This window comes from Camellia sinensis, chromosome 11 (genome assembly GCF_055761805.1).
Source record: "Camellia sinensis isolate YWXY chromosome 11, ASM5576180v1, whole genome shotgun sequence".
NCBI lineage: Eukaryota > Viridiplantae > Streptophyta > Magnoliopsida > Ericales > Theaceae > Camellia > Camellia sinensis.
Window position 1 is genome coordinate 30175989 of NC_138971.1, and position 19039 is coordinate 30195027.

General features: G+C 36.2%; 1 protein-coding gene across 1 annotated transcript; it reads left to right on the forward strand.

Moving 5' to 3' along the window:
• The first annotated feature begins 436 nt into the window (after window positions 1-436).
• LOC145803091 (uncharacterized) lies at window positions 437-1873 on the forward strand. The gene is made up of 4 exons (XM_082896460.1): window positions 437-615; window positions 727-914; window positions 1020-1406; window positions 1515-1873. The coding sequence occupies exons 1-4, from the start codon at window positions 452-454 to the stop codon at window positions 1697-1699; spliced, it is 924 nt and encodes a 307-aa protein (XP_082752586.1). The 5' UTR covers window positions 437-451; the 3' UTR covers window positions 1700-1873.
• The last annotated feature ends 17166 nt before the right edge of the window (window positions 1874-19039 follow it).

Below are 19039 nucleotides of genomic sequence, written 5' to 3' on the forward strand. Positions count from 1 at the left end.
GAGGAATACACTCTTTCAAGTTTTTTGTATGGACGCAATCCTTGGCTCGAGCGCGCATTCCTTGGCTCGAGCGAGCAAGCCCTAGCTCGAGCGAGAACTCCTTGGCTCGAGCGAGCAACGACGGACATGCAATTTTGCAATTTGCTTCGGCCGGGAGCTGACCGGGCAGCTCGACCCCCGTAATAATCAGCGAAGTGGCAATCTTGAAAGCATTAACATCACAAACTTCTCTGCATGGTTCGATTCGGGTTTGGATTCACATCTAATGAACTCATAGCCTCACTAAAATAAAAGTGCGAAAATAAATACATCTGAAAGGAGTTTTGTCAAACGGGGTTGCCAAGAATAAAAACCTAACACTAGATTTTGGAAAGCAATCAAGTATTGCTTGAAGTGTGTGCTCCCTTTGGTGAAAATTTTGAGGCTTGTGGATGGTGATGCAAAGCCGGCAATGGGATTTATTTATGAAGCTATGCATAGAGCGAAGGAAGAAATTGCTTCAAACTTGAACCATGTGAGAGGTAGATATAAGCGCATTTGGGAAATTATTGATACTAGATGGGATTTACAACTCCATAGGCCTTTGCATGCGGCGGCATATTACCTTAATCCGATGTAAGTTTTTTTTTATTTTGGTCAAATTTTTGTGTTGTGTTGTGTTGTGTTGTGTGACTTATATACAAAATGTGTAATGGAATTTATTTATGAATTTATCTTTCTTTCTAGGTTTCATTATCAAGAAAACTTCAATGCGGATACGGAGGTGAAAATTGGTTTATTTAAAACCATTGAGAGGATGTATCCGGATATAAAGGATAGAGTGAAGGTTGATGAGCAATTAGAAAAGTTCAAGAAGGCCGAGGGTATGTTTGGTATGAGCATGGCCATCTTGACAAGGGAAAAGAAACAACCCGGTAAAATTTTTTAATATTATGAAATTATATATTCACATTTTCACAACAATTATGTTGGCAATGGCATGCATTATTCTCTAACATCTCTTTATCATTTAATTACAGCTCTATGGTGGGAAAGTTACAGAGAAGAGTGCAAAGAGCTTCAAAAGTTAGCTATTAGAGTGCTAAGTCTTACTTGTAGTGCCACCGGGTGTGAGAGAAATTGGAGCACTTTTGATCATGTGCACTCGAAGAAAAGAAACCGGTTGGAGCAACAACGGTTGAATGCTTTGGTTTTTGTGAAGTATAACATTCAGCTTGAGTTGAGGCAAATTAAGAGACAAGAAAGGGGTGAGACTTATGATCCTATTTATTTATCGGATATGGAATCCGATGATGAATGGATTACCGAGAAAGAAGATCCATGTCTACCCGAAGATCATTCATGGATGGACATCCAAGAGTGTTTCGAAGATGATGAAGGAACAACTAGCAAAAAGAGAAAAAGAGGTATAATTGTATATTTTAATTTTTAAATAAGTTAATTTCAAAGATTTAGTTTCTATATTTTCACATTTACTTGCTCATTCATAACCTTATTTAATTTTATTAATGTAGGACCAAGAAATTTAAATGCCATCGATAGAGGAAAAAGAAAAGTATTTGAAGATGATGATGAAGTTGAATTGATTGAAGGTGGGGAAGAGGAAGAGGAAGAGGAAGAAGAGTTTGATGAAGTGACTATGGTAGATGATGATGAAGATGATGAAGATGATATTGACCTTGGAGATGATGAAGATTGAAATGAAGAAATGAAGACTTCTTGGAACTTTTAACTTTGTCTAATCTAACTTTTGTTTTGTATAGTCTCTTTTTGACACAAGTTACTTTACAAGTATAGATTAGAGTTTTGAAAAGTTTAGAACTTGTTAAGTTGTGAACCTTATTCATGATGAATGTGAATTGCCATACATATATGTTGTGATGTGAATTTACATAAATTATATCATAAATACATAAATATAATATAGGATCATAGATCACGGTGGGGCTCGGACCCACATCTCTTGCCATAGAAGCGTCTTACCTATTTAGACCACGTGATCATCATGTAAAATAACATTTTTATTACTTTTAAATCTAAATATTTCATATTTATAATATTTAAGTGTATAAATATGTTTTTTTTATGTAATTTAGAAAACGTAAGTGAATCTTTACGATTCACGATTCGATTCGCGATTCGGTACATGGCCATTTCGATTCACGGTTCGAATCCCGATTTGACAACTATGATAGTCATACAAATGAATAGATTATTATTTTATTAATAATCAAACAGTGATTTTCAGTAGTAGTGACAGTGACACTTGTTTGAAAATGAGTCATGTTTTTGTACTAATTTTTGTATTACCACAAACGTGGGGGAGAGAAGCAAATTGTTTGCTAATCATGATTCATGACAAGTTACCCACATAAACTCGAATGCATTGCAAGAATTTTTACAATCAAATGAGGTTCTTGAATTGTATGGCTATTGGGTCACTTCTATATGAGGATATGATTTTGTTAAATCATTAATTATGGCTTGTGTAATAATTATTTTAAGGTTTTATTTCATTTCTAGCACCCCAAAATAATAAGTAAAAAATATTATATTTTGATTGGGGTGTCTTGATATTTTCATGTGGTAATATCCTAATAAGAAAATTAATTTTTCTTAAAGTACTTAAAATATGAGGGCACTTGGATGATTTTACTGAAACAACAGTTTCGATAGTATATCTATAAAGGATCTCTATTCTTTGTCTAACGCAAAGCTAGAGGAAAAAAAATGACTTTGTTAACTCCTAATAAAAAACTCTATGTCTATTAATTAATTTTAAATATGGGAGTGACATAGAGTAACAGTAAGTATTGATGTATTCAAAGACTTGATACCGTAAGACATAAATGTGAATATTGTTTAAGAACAATATAAGTGAATTCATTAACTACTCAGTGATATATAAAAAATAAGGTCCAACAGTAAATAGCGGCCACTAAACAAAAGGTTTGACTAGAGAGCAAATGAGAGAAAGTTCATCGAGGAGAATGTGATTAAAGTCTATTAATTCCTAGTTGCCGTAATGGCAACCAACTTAGTTGATTGGAGATCCCAAGATCTACGTTCAAAGGAACAACCAAATTATGGATGACTCACCAGAAATCACTAATAGAGTCTATCTCCTATCCATTCCTATGATAAGAGTGATATTTACATGTGTTGTATGCAGGGGACTTAGGGTAAGCTATGTTTTTAATGATCACTTATATCTTGAAAAATTTATAGGGGTATCTTTCATGAGGAGTATTTAAGAGACTCAAAATAAAAATTACCTATATGAGTGTGAAGGAGTCACTTCTATGAGAATTGATAAGGCTAAATTCTCTAAAATACTCATGAATACCAGAAATTGTCAAAGGCCAAAATGGGCACAACCGAAAGAACCAAATTGTGTTTGAAGATATTTTGTGTGAATCCTATAGTTTCGGCTTACATAAACAGCTGAACAGTTCAAGGCATCGTGTCCATTGATTAGCTAGTAAGTCCAATAGTCTTTCACTAAGAAAGGTTCAAGACCAAAAGCTACCTATCCTAATGCATGATATTTCCATTTTGTACTCTCTTTATCAGTGTTTACGTTTCATTTGCATTATGTCGTCAATTTCATTTACGTGGGGGATTGTTGGAGAATTTAGAAGTGAATAGAATTGGACTCTATTTGAATGAAATAGTGCAACCCTTCTTGGTGTTTATTCATATGAAAGGGTGTGAACCTAAGAGACATGACCATTCTAAAGGTCACAAGTACTTTTATAAATACTATCTCATCCCATGGCATTCATGCACAAGTTAAGGTTTGTTTTAGGATTCATACATTATGTCTAGTCGAGAATATAAGAGAGAGTGCATAGTACAAATTGGTTTGTTGTACACACAGAAAGATGTGCAATTTCTATGTGGGATGATCGTTGTATTCTAGAGGCAAAACGTCCATTAATCACAAGCACCAGAGGCGAGGGCAAATTTCTATCTTAAAGACACAGTGTTCAAATACTGGCCTCAGTCACAATCTGAATTTCAATAAGGAATTTCTCTTGTTTTATTTTTATTTTTTATTTGCATTGAATTGATTTTTGAAAATATTTTCCTATAACCTTTTTAAGAATTGAGTGATTCCAATCCAAAGAATTGTCTTTACTTCCAAAGAACTTATCCTTAAAGCATGTTCTTTCATAACTAGAAATTGTTTGGAAGCATCAAACTTTGATCTAAATGTGTTCCGCAACAAAAATATGACTAAAAACGACCCTCAACTTATTTCGTCAGGCAATGCCAAAACATGTGGTATGTTAAATTACAGATTGTCCCCATTTCTCCTTCCCATGCTTTGTATCATTCACCCCCACATTTAAATAAATAAATAAACCTTGAGTTAAGTTATGCCAAAGTGTTGTGATTTTGGCACTCAAAAAGGATTCAATTATGACATCTGTGATAATCAATCTCACAAATATCATAATTTACCCGTGGTACACACCTTTTTCACAATCTGTACCATAGTATGACCCCAAAAATGAAATCTATCCTAATAAGGATAATGGGCTTGTGGGGTTGTAGATTCCAAAATCTGTCAAGATTTTCCTACATCTTTCTGTTTAGGTTTCTTAGCAGAGCATCTTAAACATTAGATAATGTTTACAAGCTTCCTCATTTTTTTAAAGATGGTCTTATTTGCATTGAGGATCAAAGTCCTATGCCATTTTCATTCTAGTCTAATTGTGCTTGTTCATTCTTTCCCTGTCTCCCTAGCAACCTTGTCTAGAAGATGGCATTTCAATATGTATTACACCTTAAGGGCATGTCTCATTAGTAGGATTATAGCATAGGATTAGAAATCATAGTCCATGGACTTATAATCTCATGTTTGATTACAAATTTTATTAATCGGATTACATGTACGGCAGATTTTTAATCCGATGAAATTTGTGAATTTTTAATATTGAAATGGGTTGAGATCCTAATTTCAAGCATGAAAGGAAAAAAAATAATGAATACATGATAAATTGTTATCCCACTAATTACATTGGATAACTAAACCTACACTAATTCAGGAGATTATTAATTTTTTCACTATTAATCATATTTAATCAAACAAGGCCTAAATGCACTATTGGTTAAAAAAAAATTAAAGACAAAGAACTAAAATCATTATAGAGTCCTCTAAAATTCTCCAGCAACGGCTAGAACCATTGCAAGTACTTATAATTCTCTCGATATGCTATATAGACCATATTACTTTTGACTAGGAAACCGCATAAAAGAAGAATGGAGCCTACCTTGACTCACTTCTGACCGACCAAAGTGAGTTAAGTGGATTATACTTGTCTCATTATTAGTGCCTTCTTTGTTCAAGAGCACTACATCAACTTGCTAAATTGATAATATAGAATACTTTTAAATTCTAACATAACAAATTTGAAATTATGGGCCTATTCAGTGTGCATTCTTGTAAATTAAAAATTGATAATCAAATAATAAAATTTAAAAGCATTTCTTTCCTAATATTCCAATAATTTTTTTTTTTTAATTTATCATGTCTTATAATATGTAAGAAAAAACTATATCAAACACTCAACCGGAGGTGATGAGGGCCTAAAAACAGGTAGATGAGAGTGGACGAAGCTGGTGGAAGTTGGTAGTGGCTTGGGCTAGAGGTGAGGATAGGTTAGGATTATGTTAGGGTTTGAGAAGTTAGAAATTAAAATAAAATTAAAATTTTATAATGGAATAAAATTATAAAACAAAAAAGATAAATTACAAATACACATCTTGAGGTTTGTTTAAAATACAAATGGGCGAATTACACTAACGATCCCTGTAGTTTGGGGCTTGTGTCACTTTGGTCCCTAACTTTTCAATTGTGATATATTTGACCCTAAATTTTGAATTTTGTTTCAAATAAGGACAATTGAAGACATTGTTGCTCCATTTCAAGAGCAAAATTATCAATTTGATAAAAATATAAATTAGTTTAACAAAAATAAACGCCAAAAAATATTTTAAAATTTTTAAAAATTATTTCTACTCACCAAAGATAAAGTTATATAAAAATGATAAATTTTTTATTTTTTTATTTTTTTACCAAATTATATTTTAGTATTGTTTGAATGATGATCATGTAATGGGTGGTCGATTTTGTTGATATTTTTTAATGGTTATCATGTACTAGATGGTTGTATTTGTTGTTAACAGATATTTTTTTATAGTTATCATGTAATGAAGGGTTATTAGCCTTTTAATGTATAATCAATATGTTTAATATATGAAATACTTTTAGTTTTGAATTGTTTGATTTAATGGATCGATTTAATAATGATATCAAAATTATCACCATGTTTGACTTTCGAAAAAATAAAAATTAATTTAATGAAAACATATATCAAAAAAAAATTATTTCTACCCTCCCAAAAGATGAAATTATATAAAAATGATGTGCTTTTAATTTTTTTCACCAATTTAGTTTTTATTTTCTTAGAAAAAAATTTTGAAAATATATTCTAAAAACCAAATCAAACATAACTTTATAACAAAAAAAGTTCCAACATTATTCATTAAAAAAAATGTTATTATATTTCAAACAACATATAAGTTAACCAGTACAAAATAAGTTGTATGACCCTTCAAATAGAGCAACAATGTCTTCAATTGTCCTTATTTGAAACAAGATTCAAAATTCAAGGTCAAATGTATCACAATTGAAAGGTCCGGGACTAAAGTGACACAAGCCCCTAACTTTAGGGATTATTAGTGTAATTCGCCCAATATGAATTGACCATTGTTATTTTGAAAATTACATCCTACTCCTTAAAGTTAATAATTTCATAACAAATAGTCCATTTTTATTATTAAAAAAAATCAGGTTAATTAACTATTTTTGATGATATCAAAAATATATTTCAATTAATAATTCAAGTTATTTTAATAATGTATAGGAGAGCAATTAGAAATTTTATTTTTTTAGTTAATTGTTTTTAAATAAAAAATTCTAACAATGGGATATTTGTTATTTTTCAAACTACAGGGATTAATCCATATTTTAAGCAAAATCTCAGATGGTGTATGTGTAATTTACTCTATAAAAAATAGAAAAAATTACCAATAAGTCCTTTTTTTCTCTAGGTTACGATTGAATCCTATCAAATTTTGATATGGACAATTAAGTCTTAGGGTTCATTCGAGATTTGGGTTGACTTTCTGGCTTTTTTAGGCTGAGGCTAAAAAGTCCCGTTTGGGATGTATTTTTTGGCTTTTTTGACTTTTGTAAGAGAAAAAATGAAATGATTATAGTTTAGATGTGATATTTTTTTGTCTGTGGCTAAAAAGCCTATTTTGTCTTTTTGTGGCTATTTTAATCTCAACCCACCCCAAACCAACTTTCTAGACGAGTGCTTATTTGTCATAAAATGTTCCAAAAAAGTTCATTACTTTATAATTGTCATCTCATTTAATAAGAAAAATAATTTTATAAATAATTTGAACTTAATTAAAACTAAAAAAAATTAATTGAATAAAATTTTAATATTATATTAAAAAATCATAAATAACAATTGGATTGAAACAATTTAAAATTTTCAAACAATTACTTGTGAATTTCCACATAATAAATTTGGGAATTTTGTGAAACTATGTCCTCTGGGATGTGCACGGGTCGGTTACGGTCATGGAACCTCCAATCCGCCATCCGTCTATTAGATTGGCGCATTGGAGAAAATCAATCCGCATTCGTCCACCAATCCGGCGGATGTGGATTGAGCGAATTGGCGGATTGGCAGATTGACGGATGGATGCGAATTGGTTTGGCGGTTTAAAATTTTATGAATTTTTAACATAATTCAACTTATACACTTTCTCAAAAAAAAAAAAAAAAGTATTACAGTCAATGACTTAAAAAAGTATTCCAATCACTGCATGCCTCATCCACATAAAATATTAAAATATGTGGTTCTTAAAATATAAAAACAATTCAAACCACCAAAACCATGAACAGAGCAGTAGTAGAGATTGTATGCCTCTATATCGTTACATCTATATCTATTTTTGAAAACAAAAACCAACCAACATATATCATCTTTTTTATTTATTATTTTTAGAGTTAGATTTAAAAAGCATAAAATATAGATAAATAATACATTTATTTTTTTCAATTCAAAAAATATATTCAAGTTGAAAACTCTTTTTCAACAGAATATATTCAATAGAATATTTAAACTCTTTTTCAATTGAAAATACAAACAGAATATTTAAACAAATTGAAAACACAAAGTCTTACAAATTACAAGGGGTGCTCGCAGTTTAGCAGAACCTCAAATCTACTATTCGTCCAAAATTAGGCAGATTGGAAAAAATTAATCCGTAATCGTCCGCTCGTCATCTCACATCCGTCCAAAATGTGGCAGATCGGTTCGGTTCGGTTCGATCGGTTTGGGCGGATCGATATATCCGCTGCTGTAGACACCCCATTTTTGACCGTCCTCAAGACTTGGTCGTCATCGTCTGAACACTCGATGATCATCCATGTTCATGTTCGTTTTGAGTTTCCGAAGGTCTCGACCGTGCGCCTTGTCTCAGAATCTCTTAACTTGCTTGTTCTGTGCTTGGTTGTGGACTAAGAACTTGTTTGTTTTTGCTTCTGAGGGCATAGAATGGCTTATTGGTCATCTCCACACCTCACCGGCCTTGGCTTGAGGCTACCGGCCCTGTTTTGTTGCTACCGGCCATTGGTGAGGCCGGTCGGCATTGTTTTTGGTCGACCGGCCGTTTGTTTGGTCAATCGGCCATATTTTCTGGCCGGGACTTCTTTTTTTCCTTTTTCAAGCATTTTGCATGCCAGCTGTGCCAGCTGGAGCACACATACCTATCCTTCATACATGCGTATGGAGAATTTGCACCCTTTGCACCCTTTGCACCCTTTTGCTCTAGCTTCTTGAGGAAGCTTGAACCCTTTGCCTTAGCTTCCCCAAGAAGCTTGAACCCTTGTTCTAGCTTCTTGAGGAAGCTTGACCCCTTTGTCTTAGCTTCTCCAAGAAGCTTAGGCCCTTTTTGTCCTATAAAAGAGGGTCTCCCTTCTCCTTTAGAGGAGTTGATCAAATCAAAGGTATATATCAGAGATATATCACATATATCACTCCCTCTCTATATCTTCCTCTCTCTCTCTACATTTGTGTGTGTAATAGTGTTCAAAAGTGTGTTTTGTTCTTATTTTTGCACTAAAGCACCTAGTGTTACACTATTCCTTGGTTATTGAGGTGTTGAGAGGTTGTTCTTGGAGTTTTGAGTTGGTTTTGATCAGAAGGAAGGGGCTGGAGTTGCTGTTCTTGAAGTGTTCTTCAACGGTGAGCATTATTGCTTTATTTTTCCCATTTTTGCACTGGCTTTTAGCCTATCTTGCATGCTGTTTTAAGCTTAGTGTATAACTGATAAAAGTTCTGTATTTTCATGCTTAAGATGTTTGTTTAAGGTCATTTTGGTGTTGGGGGTTGTCCTCCCCTCTTAGGCCTTGTTTGGCTTCCTTTTGTGCCTTCTTTGTTGAGCTTTGGAACTTTCGTGTATTGGCCTTCTCACCATTGAAATCCAGAGGATTTTTAGTGGTGGTGAAGTGGTTTTGAGGTCTTGTATAGGGGAGGGACAGCCCTCTCCCTTTGTGTCTCATATGCTTGTGTTTTTGGCTCATAAGGGTAGCATGCATGCTTAGTCGATTTTGGCTCCATCTCAGTGGGTATTTAGTGATATTTGGTCATGGTTTACCTTTGTTTTAGGTTGGTTTGTTGACCCCTTGCATGCACCATACACTTGTCTTGCATTCCTCTACTTTGCTTAGAAATGCATCATGCATTTAGACCACCATGCTTGTGTGTTTTGACTTAGCTTTGTGAAGTTTTTAGTCATGATTTGACGTGTTTAAGTTCTGTTTGGTGTCAATTTGGTCATGCTTACCATGCTTTATATAGCCTCTTTGCATTCTAGCTTGTTGGCTTCGGGTGTGTAAGTCATTAGCATGCTTCATTTGAGCTATTTCAGTGATTTGGCATCACTTGTCATCATATTTCAGTCCATGTTTCGTGGCCACACACTTGCATTTATCACCTATTCTATACTTTGGAGAGTTGTTGTTTCATGCTCTTTATTTGGACCATTGCATGTGCCTCCATGATTTGATCTTTGGAAGACCTTCTCATTGGGTTTTGGGGTTTGTTTTGGTGTATTATAACTCTGATTTTATTTGCCTACGTTATGTCATGTTTGGTTGTAAGAGGTATAGTGCATTTGCTCTTTTGGGCCTTGTATGCATCTTGTTTTGTGCCCTTCTTTACAGCATGTTTTGGCTTTGTTCCATATGAGTTTTAGCTTCATTTTGGTCTGCCTCGGGACTGTTTTGAGTCGCTTTGACCATTTGGGGCTTGGTTGACATAGTCATGGTTCAAGTCTCGTAGCTAGCTTTGAGTTTTAACTCCATTAACATGCCATGTTTGCATTGTGTAGTCGATTTGGCATCATTCTTCATGTGATTTCAGAGTTTATTGTAATGTCATATCCTCATAGTTATCACATCTCGCTCATGTTTGAAGGTTGTGCATTGTGGCCTAATTGATGGACCAACATGTGTGCATGTTTATCTCGCATTTTGGTGCCTTATCTTTGGTATTTTGACCACTGTTTTGGGGCATGGCTGAGGCCTCCCATTTCGGTTTAAGCCCACCCTTGTACATAGTTGCATGATTGGCATGTTGCATCTTGTTACATCATTTGCATGCTTGCATTATATCATGTTTGCATGCTCTCGTTACATTAGCTTAGCTTGCATGTTAGGTCGTATTGCAGTGTATCTTGCATGCTTAACACATTTTACATTTGCATGTTTAGGTTGCATCGCATTTGGCATGCTTTGCTAACTTAGCCCCATATTGCATACTTGAACCATTTTGCATATTTGAGCCACATTGCATACATGCATTGCATTGTGTTTGGCTTGGGGTGTCAAACCAAACATGAGGTATGAGGTGTGTTCGTACTTAAAGTGACGAAATACGCCTTAATCCTCGATCGCCGACACTTTTGATCCCAACATGATAGAGTGTGTAGCATTCATTTGTTTTCGTTGCATTCATTTTACATTGATTTGCAAACTTGGCACCTTTGGCCATCATGCATCAAAATGCGTGATTGGTGGCCCGAGGACCGAGAGCCATGCTCCCTTGAGTTCATTGCATGATAGGGAGAGTGGCTACGCACACATTGTCTTGAAAATACCTTGCCATGCACTGTTTGTCCTCTGCTGCAGCAAAACCAGTGTTCTGCAAGAAGAAATGGTCGGTCGGCAACTTTCAGTGCCGGCCGACTACAAAAGTCTAGCCGGTGATCCAATTTTTGGCCGATGGCCACATCCCCATGGCCGGTGTTATTCTATCTTGGCCGATGATATCCCATAATGATCAGGTAGTAATTCAAAAGTATCCCAAGAATTTTCATAATTATCATAGGTGCAGAACAGTGCAAACAGAGGCATGGCAACGGGTTTTCGAGCAAGACAAATGGAGCATGTATCATCTAAGCATTCCGAGGCAAGCCTGCAGCGGCCTCCCTTTGCAATTAATTTTAATTAATTTAGGGTTTTGTAATATTTAATTAGCTAGAGTAGTTAATTATTTATTTGTTTTGTATTATTTATTCGGACCCTCTGCGAGAGGGCAATGTTATAATAAGTGTGTGTGCGTGTGATGTATGTCTTCCAACCCACATCTTTCTCCCTTTTATTTACTAGCTTTTGATGGTTAGTTTAGGGCATGTTTCAATTAGCATCTATATGTTCGCATGTTTGCATTCATTTATCTGTATTACATGCACCAGGCTCGGCACATCATGCTAACTGCATCGTATTTCAATTTCAAATTGAATACATGTTACCTGTAGCATCTCATATGCCATCTTAGAATAGCCGAGCCTATCTTAGTTGCATTCTTGTATGTGTTGCATTAGGCATCTCAGCATAGTTAGGATTCATGCATGTTTTCTAATTAGCTTCTTTCTTTGGCTCAGAGTACTCGGTAAGTATTTACGCTTTAGCACCCTTGCATGCGTGTGAATGACTACCATGATAGCATGTTTACCATGAGGCTATGTGCTTATGTGATATAGCTGCCTAAATGCCTGTGGGTGAAGATTGGGTTGCTTGAATTGGAATGATTCGTCGAAACCCGTATTTTAGCCTACTTGCGAGTAGCGAACTCCAACCCATTTTCAAAACAAACAGGTATGCGATGTTTTGTTCCAACTTAGGCAATCTAATCTATACTTGTATGTTGTGCGTATCACATAGTAATTCTAGGCTAATAACCGGAATAAGAGCTCATATTGTTTTCAAAACTCGATATCATGGTTAGTAAAGGCCGATCTTTGATCGGGCAAGCGGGGGTGCTCACGAAGTGACCTTCCCCAATTGTACCCAAGTTCCCGAGCCGAGACAACTTTAGTGATGACGGACATGTGGCCTTAGGCAACGAGTCAGGGTTTCGTAAATTCCCCAAAAATAAAATATTTAGGTGGCGACTCTGTATCTGGCAAAGCAGTCCATGTTTAGCACTTCTTTCTTAAAAATCTATTTTCCAAAATGATTTGCCGGATTTGGACTCTTTGGTGATTTATCAATCTTGCATTGCACTTTGCGAGATCAGATTAAGAACCGTGACATTTGAGTCCGAACTATAGTGAGCCCAAATGAACGAAACGGGATTTTTCCCGGGACGTTCGGGGACGTCTACAGTTGCTCACCCCTCTATTCATCCTAACGCAACTGCAAGACCTCATTATGTCGAAAATGGATGGCATTAATAGTCCTCAATTTTTTTAATTCCTACTTATAAAATTTAAAAAATTATAAAATTTCTAAGCCTTCCACTAATACTAAAATTATCCCTCCTATAAAATATTATACCCCCACCTAGCTGCACACTCCATAATAATTTGGACACTCACGCTATGTTTGGCAAAAACTTTTTGGGCTAAAATAGTCACAAAAGGACAAAATAGACTGAAAAGTCAATAAAATAAAATGTCACATCTAAATCATAATCATTTTATTTTTTCTTTCACAAAAGTCAAAATATTCATCTCGAATGAGGCTTTAAGCCTCAGATTAAAATAGTCAAAAAGTCAAAAAGTTAAAAAATTAACCCACATCCCAAATGAAGGCTCACTAAAACATAACATATTCGCACCTCCCAAACCCATGAGTTGACAATGCCTGTGGAGCGCCACCGACCATGCTAATGGCCTTGGAATTGACATTCTTGCTATTACAACACCCCATTTTTGCTTGATTTTATGCAGAGAAACAGAGAGAGAGTAAGGTTGTGTTTGGTTTGTAGATTTGGAGAGAAATTTATAAAGAAAAAATGAAAAATATAAGTATATTTCATCCACATTTTACTTACTTTTTCCCCTTCTCTTTTCCAAATCTCCCAACCAAACACAATCTAAGCGATTGATTTCATGGAATTTTCTCAGAGAAATTCAAGTCTCTGTTTGGGATTCTAAGCCAATGAGGAACTATATAAAAATATGTAACTAACTTTTTTGCTAAATTTTACTTATTTTTTTTGTCAATTATAACTGAACTTTCTGATCAAAAACTTACTGATACACTTCAAGCCTCCTCCGCGCTATCTCGATCAGGCTTCATTTTCCACTTTTCTTAATCTTTCCCACCAGTTTCGTTCAACCCTATTGTTCTAACACTATGTTTGGGAACCTACGAGAGAAAAGAAAAGAAATGATTACTTAATTTATAAGAGCAAAGAAAAGAAAAGAAATGTTTGTGATTTCTCTCCTCCTTGTTTGGATAAGTAAGAAAAAAGAGAAAAAAAAGAGCAAATTACAGCAATGGTCCCTATAGTTTACCCATGGTTTCATTTTGGTTCCTGTATTTTTAATTACATCAATTTTACCCCTACAATTTGATTTTTGGCTCTATATGGTCCAATAATTAACAGTCGTTGGCTTTTTGGATGGAAACCCATGCGTGCCTTGTATGCACAGAATGAAACCACTCAATTCGTAAATGAAGCCACCAGAGGAAGGTGTTTTCTCTCTCTCTCTCTCTGAATCAAAGCCTTCTCTCTCCAAAACCATCAATGGCAGCAACAACCATAAATCTTGGCATTGTCGACTACTAGTTATCCAACGACACCCACGACATAACCTTCTTCACCGATCAAATCCACACCCTTATCACTCGCTCTCCCTTCCTCGTTGACTCTTGTATCTCCGAAATCACAACCATCCATCATCCCCTTCTCTACCGCCTCATCGTCGGTCTCGACATCGAGTGGCGACCCAACAACCATTTCCACGATAACTCCGCTGCCACTCCCCAACTCTGCGTCGGCCGCCAATGCCTCATCTTCTAACTCATCTACTCCTTCCAAATCCCCCAATCCCTTTTCGACTTCCTCAACAACCCTATCTACACTTTTGTGGGTGTGGGCATTCACACCGATGTCGACAAGTTGACTAAGGATTATGGGTTATCTGTGGCCACCAATGTTGATCTTCGCTCCTTCACAGCTGACTGCGGCATGATCAAGCTTCGCAATGCGGGGTTGAAGAACTTGGCGAGAAAGGTGTTGGGGAAGAAGATTGAAGGTTTTAGATATCAGTGTTTTAGATATTAGGAGTAATATGGGTTTAAATTTGTTATTAGGATCTCTGTTTGATGGATTTGGATGGTGGGTTTTGTTTACTAATTGGAGAAATTTATTATGATTTTCAATTTGGGCATGTTCGATGATTGATTGATATGTTCTCTACTTCTATCTTGTTGGAAAAATATAAAAATTTTCCTTTGTTTCAGTCATTCAACAAATTCTGTGACGAATCCAAATCTAAAACCGAATTCAATTTCACTAGAAACAGAGTCTCTGTTTCTGAGTGTAACGCCCCGAAATAAATATGAAGAACACATCTCATTTGTGGAAACAGAATTGGAATAGCGTACTTTCATTCATTAGAGTTAATATACAAAAGGTGACACATGCGTTATACATTCATAAATGTCCTATCCTGAATCTATAGCATGTGTTACTTGTAAACAAAAGATGAAAGTTGAACAGATAATTGAATGCCATAACGGCTTACATCTTTCCAAGTCATTCCTTGGTTACAACAAAATGAGTCTAACTCAATACAGTTAAAGCCCTTGGCTATACAAAATAGATGCAACAAAAATAGAAGCGCTTGCTCCAAATCTCTCCATGCTACTGCCTTGGCGAAGGCATATCACCAACACCGGAAAATGGTTTTTCCTAAATAGGGTGAGCTAAAGCCCAATAGAAACAATCTAATACAATACATGAGTCTTAACAAATGTATAAGTATAATTATGCATGTACAATACCCGTAGTAAAATCATTCTTAGTTGAGATGATCATAATAAACCAAGTTTGTATCTCAATGCCATATATCATATTCATTCCACCCCCATTTCATTCCCCTCTCAATTTATGAGTCATGTTCATTATTATCCAACAACCTAACTGAGACTACAACCTAGTGGTTCTATAACATATACCACCATCACACAAACACTGCACTTTGCCATTTCACGAAAATTTTGTCCGTGGGAATCGGCACTCATGTACACGCATAATTTCGGGACTTGCATCCTAGACACATAGGTCAACTTAATTTAATGGAGTTCATCCCTTTTCTCCTCGTAAACATGAAGTACATCCCCTTCTCCTCTTAAACATCATACATATACAATGTATTAAAATACAGTCATATTCAATGACAACCAACAAGAGATTAGTTTCAATTCGCCTAATCCTCATGCAATTTCTACAACAATCATAGCTATCCTCCGCTAATAGCCCAAAATAGGTATTTCTAAACAGATATACAATCTTTACAACAGATAAATTATTCAAATTTCCATAGGTGAGGGGTAATATGTATCCAACTACACCATCTATATAAATAACCTTTCAATTTCACATTTTCAATTCCAATTTCATTATTTATATAAAATAATCGTTTAAGTCATTTTAGGGCAAAGTTCCCCTTTTTTCCAACTTCATCCCTAACACCAAAATCAACCATTTTAACACAACACAAGGCCATATTCACTTTCATAACCATTTCTACCACATTCATTCGAAAACCCCCATTTTTATTTTAAACCAAAACCCTAGTTCTGTCTAAAATCACCTCAAATCCCAATAGTGACCATTCAACACCACATAACTAAGTTAAGAACCATATAAGAGTATAGAAAGTCTTTACCTCAAAGTTTGAGGACAAGCAAAGCAAGGATGAAACTTGGAGTGCGCCGAAACTGACTTTTATTCGGATCAAAATGAAGTTATAAAGATGCTTTATCTTTTTCTCAAGGAGGGTAAGGTAGGAAACCAATGGATCTAAGTGGAAATGTAGAGAGAATGTGAGTTTTAGAGAGAGATAGAGGGTTGACTTAGGGTTTTTGAGAGAAAAATGTGAAAACGTGAAGTAAAAAGGTATTGCTACGAACTGATATATGCGCAGCTCGCCAGAGCGCAGGAGTTGTCGCTCGAGCGACCAGACACAATAAGTTACCTCGCTCGAGCGCAATATTCACATTCCCAAAAGTTTTACAGACAGAAGACAGTCGCTCGAGCGCAAGAAGCCTCGCTCGAGCAAAGAACACTACCTTCCCAGTATCTCTTTAGGCCTACAAAAGTACTGGAAGTTCGCAAAGCTCGCTCAAGCTCAAGAAGCCAAAATTTGGACAGCAACAATTTGAACCAACTAACAACCAACCTATTCAAACACAATCAAGGCACTCTAATACTCAATTTCAAAGGGGAATAAAGGGAAAAAGGCCAGAACAACAATACAGAATCATGAAACCCGAGTCCAGAATGCAAGTTGGGTCGGGTCTAACCCAGAATCATTATAACCTCCCCCTTTAAAGAATTTCGTCCCCGAAATTTCAAATCAAGCTTCAAAGTTATGATTTAAACCAAATACAATAACAATAGTTATCAATTCCATTACCGTGATCCATTTCCCGGCCACCCATTCTCGTCACCTCGATACACAAGTTCCAAAATTGAAAGTACAAGTCACATTTTCCGAAACATACACGATGCTTATATTAAATTCGCATTTTCAAAACATATACATAACATATACAATGTTCCCATATCTTTCAAAATATACACAATGCATTCATATTTTATTAGCATAATAAAATTTCATTACATTCTCAAACATTAACAAATAAGTCTGGATACTTCTTACGAACTTCCAACTCGCATTCCCAAGTTGCTTTCTCAACTCCATGATGTTTCCACAAAACCTTAAGCAAGGGAATTGTCTTGCCTCGTAAGACTTGGTCCCAGGTATCCAAGACTCTCACTAGTCTCTCCTCATACGAGGCATCCTCATCTACCTCTAAGTCGGTCCAATCCAAACCCCGAAAAGTTGTGGCAACAAGGCCAAATGGTATGCTGCCTCTCCAATCCGTTCAAAGATCTCAAAAGGCCTAATGAATCGAGGGAACAACTTCCCACTCTTCGCAAACCTCATCAAACCCCTCCTAGGTGATATTTTCAAAAAGACAAGATCTCCCACCTCAATGGTCTCCTCCTACGGTCGACATAACTTTTCAACAATGGTCTCCTCCTACGGTCGACATAACTTTTCTGGTGACTTTGAGCTGTAACCAATCTCTTACAGATAAGTGCAACTTTTTCAGTCGTTTCCCAGACCAACTCTGGACCTAGCATAGGTGCATCACCCACCTTGGCTCAATACACAGGAGATCTACACGATCAGCCATACAAGGCCTCAAACGGTGCCATTTTAATACTCGACTGGAAGCTGTTGTTATAGGCAAACTCCACTAAGGGCAAGTGTTTCTCCCACGAACCCTTAAAGTCAATGATACAACCCTGAAGCATATCCTCAAGGATCTAAATAATACGCTCGCACTGCTCGTCAGTCTAAGGATGATATGTTGTGCTAAAAGTCAGTTTAGTGCCCAAGGCACTCTGTAAACTCTGCCACAACTGGGCGGTAAAACGCGGGTCTCTATCCGAAATAATCGTCACTAGGACCCCATGCAACCTCACTATGTCCCTAATGTATAGGTCGGCAAGAAAATCTACCGAGTCATTCACTTGTATAGGTATAAAATGCGCCGACTTGGACAATCGATCCACTACCACCCAAATCGCATCATTACCCCATTGAGTCCTCAGAAGGCCCACAACAAAATCCATCGTGACATGCTGCCACTTCCACTCGGCTATAGGCAAGGATTGGAACAAACTCATTGGTCTCTGATGCTCGGCCTTCACTTGTTGACCAGTAAGACACTTTGACACAAACACGGCCGCATCCCTCTTTATCCCCCTCTACCAAAACTAGCGGCTAAGGTCGTGATACATTTTCATGCCTCCCGGATGCACCGCAAGGCATGAATGGTGAAACTCTCGGAGTACTTCCTCTCAACAAGACTCTGACACGAAAAGACGGTCACGGTATCTAATACTCGCACCGGGATACACATTCAAGCCCTTCTCTACCTTTTCAGTGGAAATCTTCTCCTGGAGGGATTCTACCTCAATGTCACCCCTATATGCTTCTATCACTCGGTTCACCAGTGTAGGTTGTCCAACAACTGAAAACAAGGCTGCAGACTCAATGGACTCGCCAAAATGCAAGTCAAACTCCCCCATGGCACTCAATATCTCCCATTCTCAAATGGTATTACAAGCCACACTGCAAATTGATTTCCTACTTAAGGCATCGTCCACTACATTGGCCTTCCCGAGATGATAATATAACTTAAAATCATAATCCTCTATAAACTCTATCTATCTCCTCTGCCTTAGATTCAAGTCTTTCTGTGTAAACAGATATTTTAAACTCATGTGATTAGAAAACACCTCAAACTTCTCACCATATAGGTAATGCTTTCAAATTTTTAAGGCAAAGATCACCGCTGCTAACTCTAGGTCGTGAATAGGGTAGTTTCTCTCATGTGTTTTCAACTGTCGCG